Source organism: Oncorhynchus gorbuscha, linkage group LG16 (assembly GCF_021184085.1).
Source record: "Oncorhynchus gorbuscha isolate QuinsamMale2020 ecotype Even-year linkage group LG16, OgorEven_v1.0, whole genome shotgun sequence".
Lineage (NCBI taxonomy): Eukaryota > Metazoa > Chordata > Actinopteri > Salmoniformes > Salmonidae > Oncorhynchus > Oncorhynchus gorbuscha.
The window spans coordinates 60,167,416-60,183,226 of record NC_060188.1 but is presented as its reverse complement, the minus strand read 5'-3'; the positions used below and the strand labels follow the sequence as shown (position 1 = coordinate 60,183,226).

The following is a 15,811-nucleotide window of genomic DNA, read 5'->3' as shown; positions in this document are numbered from 1 at the left end:
TTCCTTGCTGTCTCATCATATGAGGATCTGTGTTTGGCCCCGAGCGTCCACCCTCCCCTGCCTGTTAAGTGGGTTAACATTAATTAATTCTCATCCATTCGGTCCTCAGTGTCTCCTCCAGACGGCTATGTTACCAATTATTTTCACCGGTTATTGTCCTCAGGGAAGACATCTGTCCGGCAGAGACTGGGCTGGGATCCAACGTCCAGGATTCTCCAGCAGCAATATGCATACATGGGGTGTGTGTTTGGGTGGGATCGTGGTGTGTGTGCGTTGGCCTCAGTGCCCAAAGCTCACACCCTGTCTTAAACGGAGCAGCAGGGGATTGAGCCAGCAGCTCCATACAGGGCTCTGACACCAAGCTCTTATTTCTAATGGAGTCTTTGAATGGTCAAATTACTCTGTCAGGGCTGAAGGGAGGAGAAAACAGCAGCTTTTGCATCAAGCTCAAACTGGATTACACATCACAAACTAGTTGATTTAATCTGTCCGAAACATAAATAACACAGCATTTGAATTCATTTCTCGTATTTGATCAAAGTAACATGATTTCATATTAATTCAGAGTACTTTCAAACTGGGCTGGAGAAACAGAGTTAGATTGAGGACAATAAGCAGCTTGTTCTGACTTTATAACAGAGTGGTATTGATTAATTGATCTGGTTCTATTTGAGGAAGTCTGGAGGGTGAAGGGGAGTGATGGCAGGTGGACAAAGACAAAAGGCTTTAGTTTCAACTCACATCTCCACTCTACACACACTCTGATTACCCTGGTCCCAGAACTTTGTGCTTTAGCCAAGTCCTCCGACTATAAGGGATGAGGACCATATCCTTGGAACATTCTGCCACAGCTGACACATACTGTAGGCAGGCATGCACAAACAACAATTTTCTATCACTGACTCACCCTCACGTCTAAGAGGAAAACAATCACGGGGTGTCCTTATAAGTCTTGCTCAGACACAGGCCCCCCTGAACGCTCTCCCTTTCTCTGCCGCCATGGAGGACAGACAGATGGTTGATGTACCGAAAAAACACACTAAATAACCACAGGGAGAAAAAAACAAGACACTTCATTTGGTCAGACATCCCTTCTTCTGTGCTTTATTTTCCACATAATGTCTAAGACTATTTTCCCTTGTGGACATCCTATCCTATAACGAACACAAACTAACATCGAAGCAGTGGCCCAATATAGGGAAAAATAGAAGTTCGGTTGTACGTTTATTTGAATGACTATTTTTAGAGGCAAGGATCGTAATCGTGTTCACGGTGTAAGAGTTATTAGCAAGACGTAAATCTCACCGCTTTGTGCACTGAAAGAAGCGTTTAGTGTTACTTTAGTCGACACAACCTTAGTCAAGTGTGGAGAAAATACGTGCCGTCTGAGAGTCTGTCTGAGACTAGGAGGCCAGCGTTACAGAACTAACATTTATATCTCCCAAAAGGTTCACTTCTTGCTGTGCAGGAAAAATACAATCCACATACCAGACCAGTGAAGCCTGGACTCATAGAAAGAGTTCTAAGTCGGAAAACAAAATCGGACCACAGATAGTAGCTGAATGACAGGAATTTCAGTATTCGACAAAAACGGCTCCCAAAATGCAGGGCAGCAATCCCCGTTATAGAAAGCAATACAAAAAGTGACGCTTGTCCATGACATGGCTAAACAGACAATAACACATCTCTGCCCATACCTGGACCCCAGTTAACTCTCTACTGTGTGGTGCCAAGAACAACAAAGCAATGATCTGGTGGCTTCTGGAATGTGTTCATTTCCTTTTTGCTGTGACTGTTTACACAAAGTGTCCAGCCAGGCTGTGGCATTGAATACAGGAGCCGCTTCCATCAACAGGAATGCAGGGTGTATATGATATGGAAACGTATACAAGTATTTGTGTGCTTGTGGGACATTCAATTAAGTCATAAGGTGTGAAGAATAAAGAATAAACTAAAGCAGGGGAAGGCAATTCTAGTCCTCGAGGCCCTGATTGGTGTAACAGTTTTGCCCCAGCCCGAGTTAACACACCTGCCTCCAGTAGTCACCTAATCATGAGCTTTGGTTTAGAATGTTTGCTAGGGACTGAGAATAAGTGTGACACCAATCAGGCCCTTGAGGACAGGAATTGCCCACCCCTGCACTAAAGCAAGGGCTACTGAAAGTAAATGTTATATTTTTTAAATAATTGCTTGCCCCCCCACACATCATCTATTTCTCTGGAAGGTCTCAAGAAATTATTTGCGATACCATTATGCCTTGAGGTTACCAAAACACTCAAATTATAGCAATTTTGACACATACCCAAGTGCAAGGCCTACTGAAACACCCATCTATTCTTTGTGAATCCAGATCTCTGGGCTGTGTAATTATTTAATATATCTGTACTGATATTTTTTGCATTGAAGCAAACTCAGTTACTTCTGTCGTGTAGAATATCCTTCCTTCCCTCCAGGACTGTACAACACAGTCAGGCCTCGCATAGCACAGTGCTGGCCTGTGGTCTCCATCTAGTGGTCAATTTAGGAAACTGTCCGTCTCTATACTTCTTGCATTACAGAAAGAGACCTTTTCCTACAATAAAAAGGGACAATTTCCCCAGACACAGATTAACACTATCCCTGGACTAAAAAGCAAGCTCAATGGAGAATTTCCATTGAAATAGATTTTATAGTCCAGGATTGGTCACTGTGTCTGGCAAAACAGCTCCACTGAGTATACCAAACATTAGGAACATCTCCCCTAATATTGAGTTGGCCTTTTGCTCTCCGAACAGCCTCAATTCATCGGGGCATGCACTCTACAAGGTGTCGAAAGAGTTCCACAGGGATGCTGGCCCATGTTGACGCCAATGCTTCCCAGATCCAGTTGGCTAGATGTCCTTTGGGTGGTGGACCATTCTTGATACACATGGGAAACTGTTGGGTGTGAAAAACCCAGCAGCATTGTAGTCGACACAAACCGGTGCGCCTGGTACCTACTACCATACCCCATTTGAAAAGGCACTTAAATCTTTTTTCTTGCCCAGTCACTGTCTGAATGGCACACATACACCATCCAGGTCTCAAGGGTCCCCTTCATCTACACGGATTGAAGTGGATTTATAATAATAATAATAATAATGGATTTAACAATAACGGATCATAGCGGTCACCTGGATTCACCTGGTCATTATGTCATGGAAAGTGGTGTTCTTAATATTTTGTATACTCAGTCTATAAACTTGTGCAAAAATCTGAAAAACATATTTAATATACAGTGTTAAAACAACCATCTAAATTAAATTGTCATCGAGTACAGGAGTCAAGGTGTGGCACGGCGCTGGCCGTACTCGAATACACAGAGAAATTAATACTTGAGACAGATTTCTTCCATGAACAAGATGAGCTCAACTGATACAGATTGAAATAAAAGACAACTACATGACATTAACTCTGTAGCAGGTGTTCAAGAAATAAAACAAAGGGGGAAAAGAAAAGCCAGTTGATCGGAGTCAATTGCAAATCAATTCCATATGCTGCAATTTTCTTTTCTAGGAATCATGACCATCCATATTTTAAAGTTGAATGAAGATACTCTTTCCCATTTGAACCATTCCAGAAGTTGGTATACTGTGAGCCAACTAATAAAGCACCAGTCGGTACTTAAGACGCAAAAACATTAAGTTGATTTTGTTCTACATGCATGATTGAAATGTAAACATTTGATCTTAAACTCTATAATTAAAATAATAACGTCAAAAAGCTACAAACGATTTAAGTAAAAGCATTAAATACCTATTCAACTCAATGAGGAACTTGCGACACCAAAATGATGTGTAGCTCAACTACTACATTTTGCCATCTCACCCAATGGCCGGCATGTGGACCGTTCACCTCAATGGTATGCTGACACTTTTAAACAAAGAAATAGACCAAAGAAATAAGACAGTTTGAGCCACAACCAGCTGTAATTGTTTAACCAAATATTTAATAAGGATATCAACAGGAAAACTTTTTTTTTTTAAAGGTTTTAGAAGTTATATTTTTTTGTAAAATTCTACAGCCGAGAATCTTTACTCTCTTTATGGTAATCATACAGTAACACATTTGGTGTTGATAGTCAATAAAAATCCCCCTTCTACTGTACATCTGGTCTGGGCACACCCCAGTTAACCGTAAACAAAATATGGCATTTCAGATATCTGTCTGACAGAATTACTGGTGTCAATTGACTCGGAATAAGGCAACAACGACTAAATCTCATGTTAACCAGGCCAGTGGTGTCAGAATATTGTTTTTGAAACGAGACAGACATTAAAATACATTACAATTGGCATCAGAAAGTTAAATAATAAATATTGTAAGTGACTTCCGCATAAAAGGAAGGAAAGGGAACCAGTACAGTAGGAGTGCAAATCCTGCCGTCGTTGGAAACAAACAGGAAGTAATAAATGCAAGACTGAAGGGAACAAAGAGATGTTTTCCTCGTTGTTGCCATTTGTGTGACTCCGTGAAGGACTACAAATCAGAGCACAAGAGATTTAAGGCACATCTTTTTGTGTCCTTGATCCTATGGTTCTAACGATGAACTTCTCCTTAAGATGCTTTTGGAAAACGTGGTCCAGGAAGGGAGTGGATTGTTATAAAAACCTCTGACCTACTGATTGTTTTGTAATATACTTCATTTAACAGTAAAAAGAAAATAAAAAAACGATAGTATTTCCTACGAACGTAGAACACAAGTTAAGCTTTAATATAGCTACATAATTCAAGTTAGATGAAGCCCGAAAGTTGTATTATGCATAGTATCATACAATGTACAGAATTAGATCATTGAATAGTGTCAAGGCAAATGGCAGTGTTTTCAAAGGTGTGTGTGTCGTTACTGAGTTCACAGGATTTTAGTCTTTGATTGTATGTTTGAGAGTTACCTCCCATAAGGGAGAGTGGAGGAGTGATTGTCGGTGTTAGTCGTGAGGCTGTTGGGGTTGTGCGCAGTTGTTCAGGTACCTTGGCTGGGCCTGGGTTGGAGGCAGGACAGAACTGGGCAGCCCTTTGACAGAAGCCTCAACATCACATCTCCTCATCCTCCTGTTGGCCCCCAGAGCCACTTGTAGAGTGGGCTAAGGAGTCCTCAGTCCCCTCTCTGATATAGCATCCTCCATATTTATGGTTTTACCCTCTTCTTCTACCCTCTCCAGTTTACTCCCCTCCACTACTGCCTTTTCACCCTCCTCCGATTGCTGTTGTATACCATCCTCCATTTTAACAGTTTCAACTGCCATCTTCTCTTCTTTCCCATTCTCCCACATCTTTATATTTCCTCCCTCTTTCTCCACCCTCTCCTGTTCTGTTTTTAAAGAGCAGTCTTCCACAGGCTCCACCTCCACAAAGCTGCTCTTTCTCCAGTCCTCTTCCACCTTCACCTGGATTACTGGCTCAGAGTCAGTCGTCCTGCCCTGGTTCTCCAGAGGGGTGTCTCCAGAACCTTCCCCAGACTCGGTGAGGCAGAGCTGGGGAGATGGAGAATTGGTGTCTGGGCTGGTGGTGTGACAAGGCAGCTCCAGGAGGAAAGCCCTTGCCCTGCTGGGTGAGCTCAGGTCCTCAGCCTCCTCGCACGACTCCATTCTATGCCTTTTAGCTAAGGGGAGTGTGGTGTCACCATTTTCCTGATCCCCTGCAGCCATCCTGGAGCCAGTATCAGAGGCAGATCTTCTGGTGGTGGAGCGCTTGCTGAGGTTGAGCGGTAAGGCCTGCTCTGGGGGAGGGGTGATGGGTAAACAGGGCTTGCCACTCAGGTCTTGGGCTAAGACCTCCGACAGCCGCTTGGTGAAGGAGTGAAGCTGGGCCAAGCCCAGCCGTGTATGCATCAGCTGGCGCACCTGCAGGCTGCAGTCCAGATCCAGGGGTAGGACCCGGAGAGGGGGCAGGGGAGGTCTGCTGCTACGGCCCTCCCTGGTGCTAGTACTGCTGCTGCCCCCCCCCTGGGCTGCCTCATCAAGCCCACACCCCAAACACTGGTGGTGAGACTGCAGATGGGGCTGGTCCCCATTGGGAAGGGGGGTGTCTGAGCTCCCTGCTTTGGCCTGGAGGTGGAAGCTGGAGGGCTGGTGGGAGGCAGGGTCCTGGGTGTTTAGACCAGGGCCGTCTAAGCTATTGAGGCCCAGTCGGCTCCTAAAGAGATCCAGGGGATAGGGGCCTTTAGAGGGCCTGAACCCTCCTAGGGAGCCCGCTGCGTGGAGCCTGGAGAGATCAGACAGGAGATTTGCAGGAGACAGAGTGGGTGATGGTGCTAGAGTATCCCCGTTCGCCACCCTTACCTCCCTCTCCATTTTGGGCAGGAGGGGGAGGAAGGGGGCAGACATGGGGGACAGTTCTGGGGTTAGTGGCATGTTGGCCAGGTTTAACCCCTGGAACACAGACAGGGACTGGAGAGAGGGGTCCTGCAGGGGTTTGGACCCTAGGTCCAGGCTGGGTTTGGCTGGGGGAGACAGGACCACTGGAATGGCCTTGGAGGCGAGAAGTTTGGCCTGGTTCTTTTTGCCTGGAGGTCTGCCCCTGCCCCTCTTCACTACCACCACACCGTCTGGAGAAATAGTCTAGTGAGAGAGAGATGCCATACATGAGGATGGATTCAGTTACACTTTCTGAATGATTCTCATGTTAGTCTCTAGAATGTAATAGAATACATTAATTTACATCAGATTCAGGTCAAGCCAAGACAACTAGCGATGACAGCATATTAAATATCAAATGACTGACATGAACTGAGCAAGTCAACAATGAACTGTATGTGGAGTGAGAGATGAGCAGACACTTACTGGAGGAGGGGTGGGGGTTGCAGTCTTCTTCACCAGCGGTCTCCTCCCCCTGCCCCGGATAGGCCCAGTGGATGCTGGGAGTTTGAGTTCTGCTCCTCTTCCATGTATGTGCTCCTCATAGGGAAGCATCAGCCTGAGGGAAACACACAGAACCAAAAGTTCCAAAATGAAAAACACGTTTTGTAAGGAAACACCAACGCCGAAAAGCCTAAAATGCAGTGGATTTCAACCAGGTACTGTACAGTCCATTAGCCTAGGGGTCTCTAATAGGTCAGCCCACCAATGAGTAACTAGCCAAACAACTCTGAAAGTAAAAGCAATTTTCACGTGTTCCACCGCAAACGGTCATAACAAATCTCGCAAGTGTGAGACTGGTGACACCCTCCTGCAAGCTCCCAGCTGCTATCAACGCAACATTTACATTATCCCACCCCTGGTTAGCCACTATTGGCTTAAAAGCCAAAACGAAACACAATATCTGCCAATTAATTTCCAACAATATTGCCCCAGTCTGTATGGTGAGCGCGTTTGTCTATCACTCCGTGTGTAGCCAGTTGATGTGATAACCATCTTGTGGGTTGACAGAAATATAGCCAGAGCCCGGACTTGGACATCTCTGGAGAGACCTGAAAATAGCTGTGCAGCAACACTCCCCATCCAACCTGACTGAACTTGAGAGGATCTGCAGAGAAGAACGGGAGAAACTCTTCAAATACAGGTGTGCCAAGCTTGCAGTGTCATACCAAAGAAGTTGAGGCTGTAATTGCTGCCAAAGGTGCTTCAACAAAGTACTGAGTAAAAGGGTCTGAATACTTACGTAAATGTGATCATTTAAAAATCTCATTTTATAAACTATGCATTTTAGAATAAGGCTGTAACACAACAAAATGTGGAAAAAGTCAAGGGGTATGATTAATATCCGAATGCACTGTATATCATGAGTAAGTATATAATTTGTATCTTATTTGCAAACTTTGGCATGAAATCAGCAGCAGCAGTACAAAACCATCACTGGACAGGCAGATTAGACCCCACATTCTTCATTCACTAGATGTGCAATTAAAGGGCCAGATCAGAAATTAAAGGATAATTACACTCAAAACTCAATGTGTTTGTTTTCTTCCACACCTAAAAAAATTAATATATAAAAAGTGTTTGATGTGATTTAAGCATTGGCATCCAATTTTGTTCTTTCTCTATGAACAATTGTAATTTCGACAAATCTAAACCAGGAAAATACAACTGAGAAAACGTGATTTGGGAAAACATAAAACAGAACTTGGGAAAGACATGACAGATTTGAATTGCTTATTAACCATTATTTTACCAGGTATATTGACAGGAAACTATGCACTACTTCCTCTTGTACACTAAGGACCCCGTGAAGAGTTGCAGGGGAGAAGAGAAGAACGTGCCCATTTGAAAGCTAGAGAAAAAAATAAATAGCTTGTGACGTTTAATTTTTTAAAAGTATCTCTCATGCTAGAAAAGGTTGGAGACCCCTGCATTAGCCTATAATTCTAGAGAAATAGTATATATTGAATTTGTTTATTAAAATCGTATCAGACCCCCGAAATCAGCATTTCTCACAGCTGAAGCCTGGGTTATAATGTGTACTGTGGTTATAAACATGGTTTCCTTTTGTCACAAGAAGAATAGGCATGCTTTAGGTGGGGCACAATGTAAACTGGTCTGGGCACAAGCAGTGTTCCTGCCTCACCTCTCATAGTGCCTCCGGGTGCAGGTGGCTGCGCTGGTGCTGCCCGGGCATCCTCCTAGTTCATTATACACTTTCTTCCACAGACGCTGGGACGTCACCTACAGGAGAGAGATTGTAAATGGTTTAAAAGTAGTTTTTAGACCGTTAATTTTTCCCATAAACATGAACTAATTTGCTAAGATATTGCAATCGTACCACTATTGTACAAGATATGTGGATGATACAGAACGATGGCCTTCACTACTCACCCTCTCATGGCCACCCAGCCGTTTGACTACAGAGTACATGACAAACAGGTCAACTGTAGACACGGAGACAGACAAGAGTGTTAAAGCATATCATAGGTCCTAGGAGCTGTGGCCTTGACGGTCTGGTTTACAACGCTGACAGATATACAGCTTGTTCAAAGACATGGTGGGAACATTTTATTTAGTTCTGTAGGGAAAACTCATCAAATCAAACTGAAAGTACAGCAAAGGACCCTTTGTATTCAAAACCTTTGGTAGGAGTAGTAATGGTGGTTGATGAAGTCATGACTCACTCTTCTTGAAGCCGAGGTTGGGCACCTTGCTGATGGGTGAGCCGCAGCGCTCCATGTAGCAGTAGAGTTGATCCAGGAACAGCTGCTCATCAGAGTGGGGGAGACAGCCCTCCTCACAATGCATCTCCACACTGCCCATCACATTCTCCTACAGGATACATAAGGTTATAACAATACTACATCTAGTAATGCTGTACAGCCCCATTCCAGTTGGTGTCTATTAGGAAATGTGGAATTCTCACGTCTAAGAATAGTAACTACTTGGCATAAAGAGTGCATTTGATGCATTTCATGACAAAGAAACTTAAAAGGTAATTACTATGATATTAAATAATTTCTATGTGAATATGAGGTGAATAATAAGACATCTGAAAGTTATGCATGTAGCCATATCAACAGTTATTAGAACAAAACAAAGTGTACCTTCATTCTCTCTATCCAGGACTCTGATTGGTTGAGGGCTGGTGGCTCCAAAGCTTTCTGGCCTTCTGGCCTGCCTCTCCTCTTGCGGGGTCGCCCCTTCAAGCTAAGAGACGTGCATCCTTGGAATGAGAGATATACATTTAATCCGAATTCAAAATAACAAGATAATAATTTGCCTTTCAAAAAACATTGAACTAAGTACAAAATAACAAGATGACCACAACATACACTATTATATTAACTAATTTACTGTAAGGTTGCATTAATTAATTTTAATTTATTGTCCACACATTTTAGATTCCATTGTCTAATTAGGGTTAAAAAAGTATAATCACTTCAGCCATTGGCCACATTTACATTAATAGAGAGATCAAGTTCCCCCAGCCTGCTGCTCACCCAGCTGTGTCCAGACACTGGTGTTGCTGTCCAGGGTGGGGTGATTGAAGGTATCCCTGCAATAGAGGACTTGTGTGTTGTGTTGGGCCACCCTGATCCCTCCCAGGGCCAGCAGATGGGGGTTCTGGAGCCCCAACCCTACCTCGTCCTGGATGCGCCTCTGCAGGGCGCGGAAGCGGCAGTACTGGGGGTAGCTGAGCACCTTGACCCCTAGACGCTCACTCTCAGCCTTCTCTTTGAATGGCGTTGGGGCTCCGATGGGAATAATAGGGGTGGGTTTGTGATGACCGTTGGTCCTGCTGGACTTCTGGCTGCCTCCTTTCCAACCTTGAGGTTCCGGACAGGTCCACCTCACCAGATCCTCCACCCGCACCACTATCTTCTTAGAAACAGCCAACACCTCATCCTGAGGACACACACACACACACACACACACACACACACACACACACACACACACACACACACACACACACACACACACACACACACACACACACACACACACACACTTAGATCTCCATTAAAGCCATACTACTTTATTTGTGCATACCCTCAAAGAAAGGGCCACCAAGATTTTTTTTTTAAGAATCAAGGAAATACATCCATGCAAAAACAAATTGCTGTGAAGAAATTCCCTTAGACTTCACTAAGTTAGTAACCCTACTAACCCTAACCCGTTTCTTTAGTGGACACAGAATGTGGTTGGTTTACAGTTCTTCACCACATAGGACAAGATTAAGTTCTCCCAGTCAGAGTACCAATGGCCTGTGGCACATGAGGAGCCATCAGAGCTCTCCTACGCCTCTCAGACCCGTTTGACACCAGTGACAATGATCCACAGCACTTCTGCCTCAGGCACTACACACCTATACCACTGATAGGCCAGCTTACTTCTCTCACACATTTTTCACATTCACCTCCAACTTTAGGGGAATACATGAACAACAAACTGTAACGTGTATTTTTTTTTACCATGACTCCCCTCTAAATATGTTATTTTTCACTATGATTAACATAGCACTATAGTGAAATAGGAGACTTTGGAAAACCTGGGATTCATGATCCCAGCAAAAATAATGTTTTTTTTTGGAATGGAATAAATAAATAAAAATACAAGTATAACATCTCATAGAACTACTCTTCGCCATTCGTATGCACTTTTAAAACTTTATGTATGAAGAACATACTTTAGTAAGAATGCATTTCATTATACATGAATTGTGCAAGTTAAAAACATTTCACAAATAAGATGGGGAAATGTGACACATCAATCTAATGATTCTTGTTAATAGTTAGTTATGTGGCAACCATTTGTAAATTGAGATTGTGAAACACTTGTGGTTAAACAAGTAGGCTAAAAGCCAGGCACACACAATCCATTATTGCATCAACCCAAGCCCAAATTTGACTATGGAAGAAATGCACAGTACAGTATGTCCTTTCATGAGATATGCTGTATATGACATGCTAGTCTAGCAATGACATATGGCCGGTAGGTTTGTGTGATTCTTGGTGAAACAGAGTATGACAACCACACTCAGTGTTTACAGTAATGTAGACTTTAAAATGTACATAGTTTTAACATTTTTATAGTTTAGTTTGAACACTTCTACATTATGTAAAACAATCAAGCTCGGTGGTGCCCTGCCCCCTACCCACCTCGCCATGCTCTCTGGTTCTGCCTTTGGGAGTATCCTCAGGGAGGAAGTAGAGTCTGGAGCTGGCCAGCAGATGGCACTGAGCCTGGTCCTCCCACAGTAACATCACCTGAAATAAGAAATACATAGAAGATGCTTTTATCCAGAGCGACTTACAATAAATACGTAATCGGTACAGTGGCACAAGAAGGAATTAATCCCAAAACTCTGGGGTCCGTTCATGAGGGTACAATGTTACAGAACGTTCATAATCAGGTAGAAATCCTTAGGGAAGAACAGATATTGAGTATCTGCAACATTCTACACAGTCACCACCCTGAATACACCATGTATCATGTGCAAACTAACAGAGCTATTAGAATTCATACCTCAGCAATGCCCACAGGTTCTTCAGGGCCACAGCGTACATAGTAGAACTCCCCCAGTTTCCAGACCTGAGCAGCGGACCCGGACCCACAGCTCACTGACTTATAGAAGGCAAATGAGCCGCGCAGGTAGGAGGGAGCACCTAACCACTGTGTGAGCCAGAGAGAGAGGCCAGAGTATTTCAACCATTCCCGTCTGTTCAATTTTTTTATTTTTTACCTTTATTTTACTAGGCAAGTCAGTTAAGAACAAATTCTTATTTTCAATGACAGCCTAGGAACAGTGGGTTAACTGCCTGTTCAGGGGCATACCATTTGAATAATAGGGTGATTCCTCAGAAAACAAGACCATGATTTTTAGTATGTTCACAAAATGTAATCAATAGAAGGGTCATTTTTAAAGCATAATTGAGGAATAATTAATTGAAGTTTAAACATTTGGGAAATGTTGTCTTTAAGCCTCTAATGTTTCCTCTTTAGCTGCACCGCTTGCTCAGCAATGAGTAGTATTTAGATTTTTTTTAACTACATTAATTCAGGAATATAAACATCAATACTGAAACAATAAAAATTATGATTTGGCTATTTTTTTAATTATATTGTCGAACAGGCGATGTAACCAATCACAGCCATCATACTTGTATCATTGTACATCCTGCAAATCACCAGCAGAGGGCGACCATTTTGAATATAGTTTCACATTTACTGTTTGGTAATACTTTACAAATTGGATCCTAACTCTAAAAGTATCTGAAATCCCACTTTGGAACTTTATGTTTAATACACTCTTAGAGGCCTTGGTAAGGCCAAAATGTCACAAATATTCCAACTTTAAATAATAATTTTTCAATTATGCTTGAAGGTACAAATGTCAAATATATGTCAATAATCCTTCCTCCAAAAGGACCCTTATATGGATTACATTCCGTGAAAAATCCCAGAAATCATAGTCTTCTTTTGTTATAGTTTTGTGAGTTATCACCCAGTACAACTAGGCCATCATTGTAAATAAGAATTTGTTCTTAACTGACTTGCCTAGTTAAATAAATGTTAACAATAATCATTTAAAAAAAGCTAATAGTACAACTAACTTCTGAGCCCATCACAAATGTCCGTAATCTAGACACGGGAAATGTCATTTAAATTGCAAAACTCAAACAAATACAGATGTCATCCCTTCTATGTGTACAATTTGAATGTCAAACAACTCATACAGAAAAACTCATTCACATGATACCAATTATCCATTTGGGCCATGAGCATAAACGTTCAGATTCCACCAAATGTTCCTGGCAAAGGCCTGCATTCCTCCCCATTTATCAACATTAGTTCATACATGTTGTTCTGCTCAATATATGACTCTCTATATGAGCGCAACCTCGCTGCTACTGGCCACAAAGGACAGCCATTTTCACTAAATTACAATGGCTTTCAATATCTGAATTAGGCCAAATACAGAGCCCGCTCTGCTTTCCACCCTAGTGTCACCATGCACCAATACCCATTCCCAAATATCTAATACCCATATCTAATCTATTTAGTAGGCAACCCTTATTCACAGATAGTATGATGTGATTGTATGCATATTTGAAAGGGTTATAAAAATAAAAGGATACAATTGGATATCCAACATAAAACACTTGTTTTGTGATGAATCAAAACTATGAAGAACTGTGTTGTAACAGGCTATTTTAATTCATATAGACCTTAAACTCTGATGGCCTAATCTAAAAAATATATAATAAATCAATTAACACCCCTGTAGTTCTATTATAGGGTATATCCTAGCTGCCTAAATGAGGAAAATGCTAAAATTCGCACCCCTCGTACCCGCCCATTGTCGGCAACCCCGTCCCCTACCCCCCTTCCAATGCAGCAGGAACAGAGCTGTGCGTGCACACGTTGATCACTTGGCCAACTAGTGGTGAAAACGAGGCAAGGCTGATTTTACAGTAAATCCTTAAACCACATAAAACTGGATTTTCAATTTTGAGAAGGATTTTGAAGGGAAAAAAACGAACCTACTGAAAGGATACGTTAATGCTCATGATGGCATTTGATATAGCCTGCACTGCTGTTCCAGAAATAGAGAAACGAATGGAAAATGTGTTCTTTCTGCAAAATAACAATGTGACCTTGGATATCCTATTATACAAAACATTGTCTACACAATATTACAACATTATACGAAGTGGAAAAGTAGGCCTATATCATTAGATAATTGGAACATATAATATCCACCATAACTTTGAGAAACATATGATTACTGTATACGCTACAACTTAAATATAATTATGAATGCAGTATAGCCTATATATGTTAAACCTTTCTGATATTAAATATAAAACCAATATAGGCCTACTGTTACTGAAGTCCTACAATTCGACAGAAGTTTTTGGTGGGCCTGGTATTATACAATCAAGATAATCCTCGCAATTTCAAGTACAAAGTACAGCGATTTCCTCACAATATTAACATTCCATTTTGAGCTATACCAAATACACACGATACATAATGTCAGGGATTTTTTTATACCCCTATGTTGGCCATTTGTTCGCTAAATAAACTGCTCCACCTTGTTCCTTAGATTATATTTTAATATTTAATATCACGTCACTGCAAATGTGAAATATTAATTTTCGACTTACTCCAAACTTGGTTTTAAGTTACAATACCATCGATTTGGTTGAAAAACAAGCATAAAAGTTTCTTAATATTGCGGAATCGTCAGATAAAATTGTCTTTAATGTGGAAATGTGGGGGTGGGGGGTAGAGAGGGAGAACGTAAGTAGTCGACACGACACACAAAGAAATCAATCATTAACAAGAAGAAAATATAGACGTATTGAAGTTGAATTAAACTGCAAACCCTGACCAATAAAATCCTATAATCATGTCAGCGGAATTTGGGGCTTTCAAAATATAATAGCGAGCTAATTTCTCCCTTGGAAAGTTGTGACTCATCCAGCAAAGTTGTAATTGCGAAAGTCTTTTTAGCTTGATAGGATAACAATCAATTCGACATTCTAAACAAAATTACAGATTTGAAAAAGGGCAAACTGATATCAAAATGAGACCGACACACAGTCGGTTTATTTTCGATATCAACAGGTAAAAGTGGCATGCGTGCGCATAGGAAAATCACGATTTATTTCAAAATAATATAAAGTGAGTGTCGGCTTTACCTGTATTGCATTCTGCTCCATTGCAGTAACACATTCCCTTATTCCCTCTCAGAGCCCCCTATCAAGTTACACAGCCGGGAACTCACCGGCACACAAACAAATGCTCAAGAAGAAAAGGTTTCTCTTTTTTTGTGAAAATAGGACAGGATCTAGGTGTGGCCAAAGCTGTTTGCGAGAGTAGGCTATAACATATTGTTCATATGAAAGTGGAAATGTTTCATGTAAGGACATTTTTATCATCCTGAAGTCATTGTGGTTCGAGTTTAAAAATGTCCTTTTATTTTTCACGATGTTATTGCATCAATGAAGTTTAGTTACATTGTAATATCAAAGTTGTTGAGCTGACACATTGGTCGGCTATAACCACGGAGCATGCGTGGAGACAAATACTTGGTGATAATTTTAGGTAATCGTGGCTCGTATTGTACATGATAAATTCACCGTATAGTGTGGGAAATTTGAAGAGCAAAGTCGAACACGTGATAGTTGTTGCATTCGGCAGTGCAACATTGTAACTACTAGCCTACTGGGGGTGCAGGGAAACTGACATTGCAACATTGTATCTGTATCATGCTAGCCATCTTTAATTTGCAACACTTTCTGAACACGTGGTCTGTCAATTGGAGTGTCTGAATATTCTATAGTTTTCTAATTTTGCTGAAAACTTTAATTGAATAACCTGATGTTCCTCTAGTTTCTCCGACAGGGGGAGTGAGCACG

At 41.8% G+C, this 15,811-nt stretch overlaps 1 protein-coding gene across 1 annotated transcript; it reads right to left on the bottom strand.

Annotated features, from left to right (window-relative positions):
* Window positions 1–3,945: 3,945 nt before the first annotated feature.
* LOC124000132 lies at window positions 3,946–15,221 on the bottom strand. The gene is made up of 10 exons (XM_046306296.1): window positions 15,092–15,221; window positions 11,910–12,056; window positions 11,543–11,650; window positions 9,881–10,286; window positions 9,485–9,603; window positions 9,062–9,209; window positions 8,769–8,821; window positions 8,521–8,618; window positions 6,801–6,933; window positions 3,946–6,578 (listed from the first exon to the last, which is right to left on the bottom strand). Exons 1-10 carry the CDS (start codon window positions 15,110–15,112, stop codon window positions 5,103–5,105), a joined length of 2,709 nt encoding a protein of 902 aa, XP_046162252.1. The 5' UTR covers window positions 15,113–15,221; the 3' UTR covers window positions 3,946–5,102.
* Between the last annotated feature and the right edge of the window lie 590 nt (window positions 15,222–15,811).

What these genes read in the sequence shown, in the direction of transcription:
- LOC124000132 (XM_046306296.1), bottom strand. Translation starts at nt 15,112, where the DNA reads ATGGAGCAGAATGCAATACAG. An exon ending in GGCTGGGTGGCCATGAGAGG is followed by an intron (nt 8,619 to 8,768) that starts GTGAGTAGTGAA and finishes TCTCTCCTGTAG; the next exon opens with GTGACGTCCCAGCGTCTGTG. An exon ending in CAACCCCCACCCCTCCTCCA is followed by an intron (nt 6,579 to 6,800) that starts GTAAGTGTCTGC and finishes CTCTCTCACTAG; the next exon opens with ACTATTTCTCCAGACGGTGT.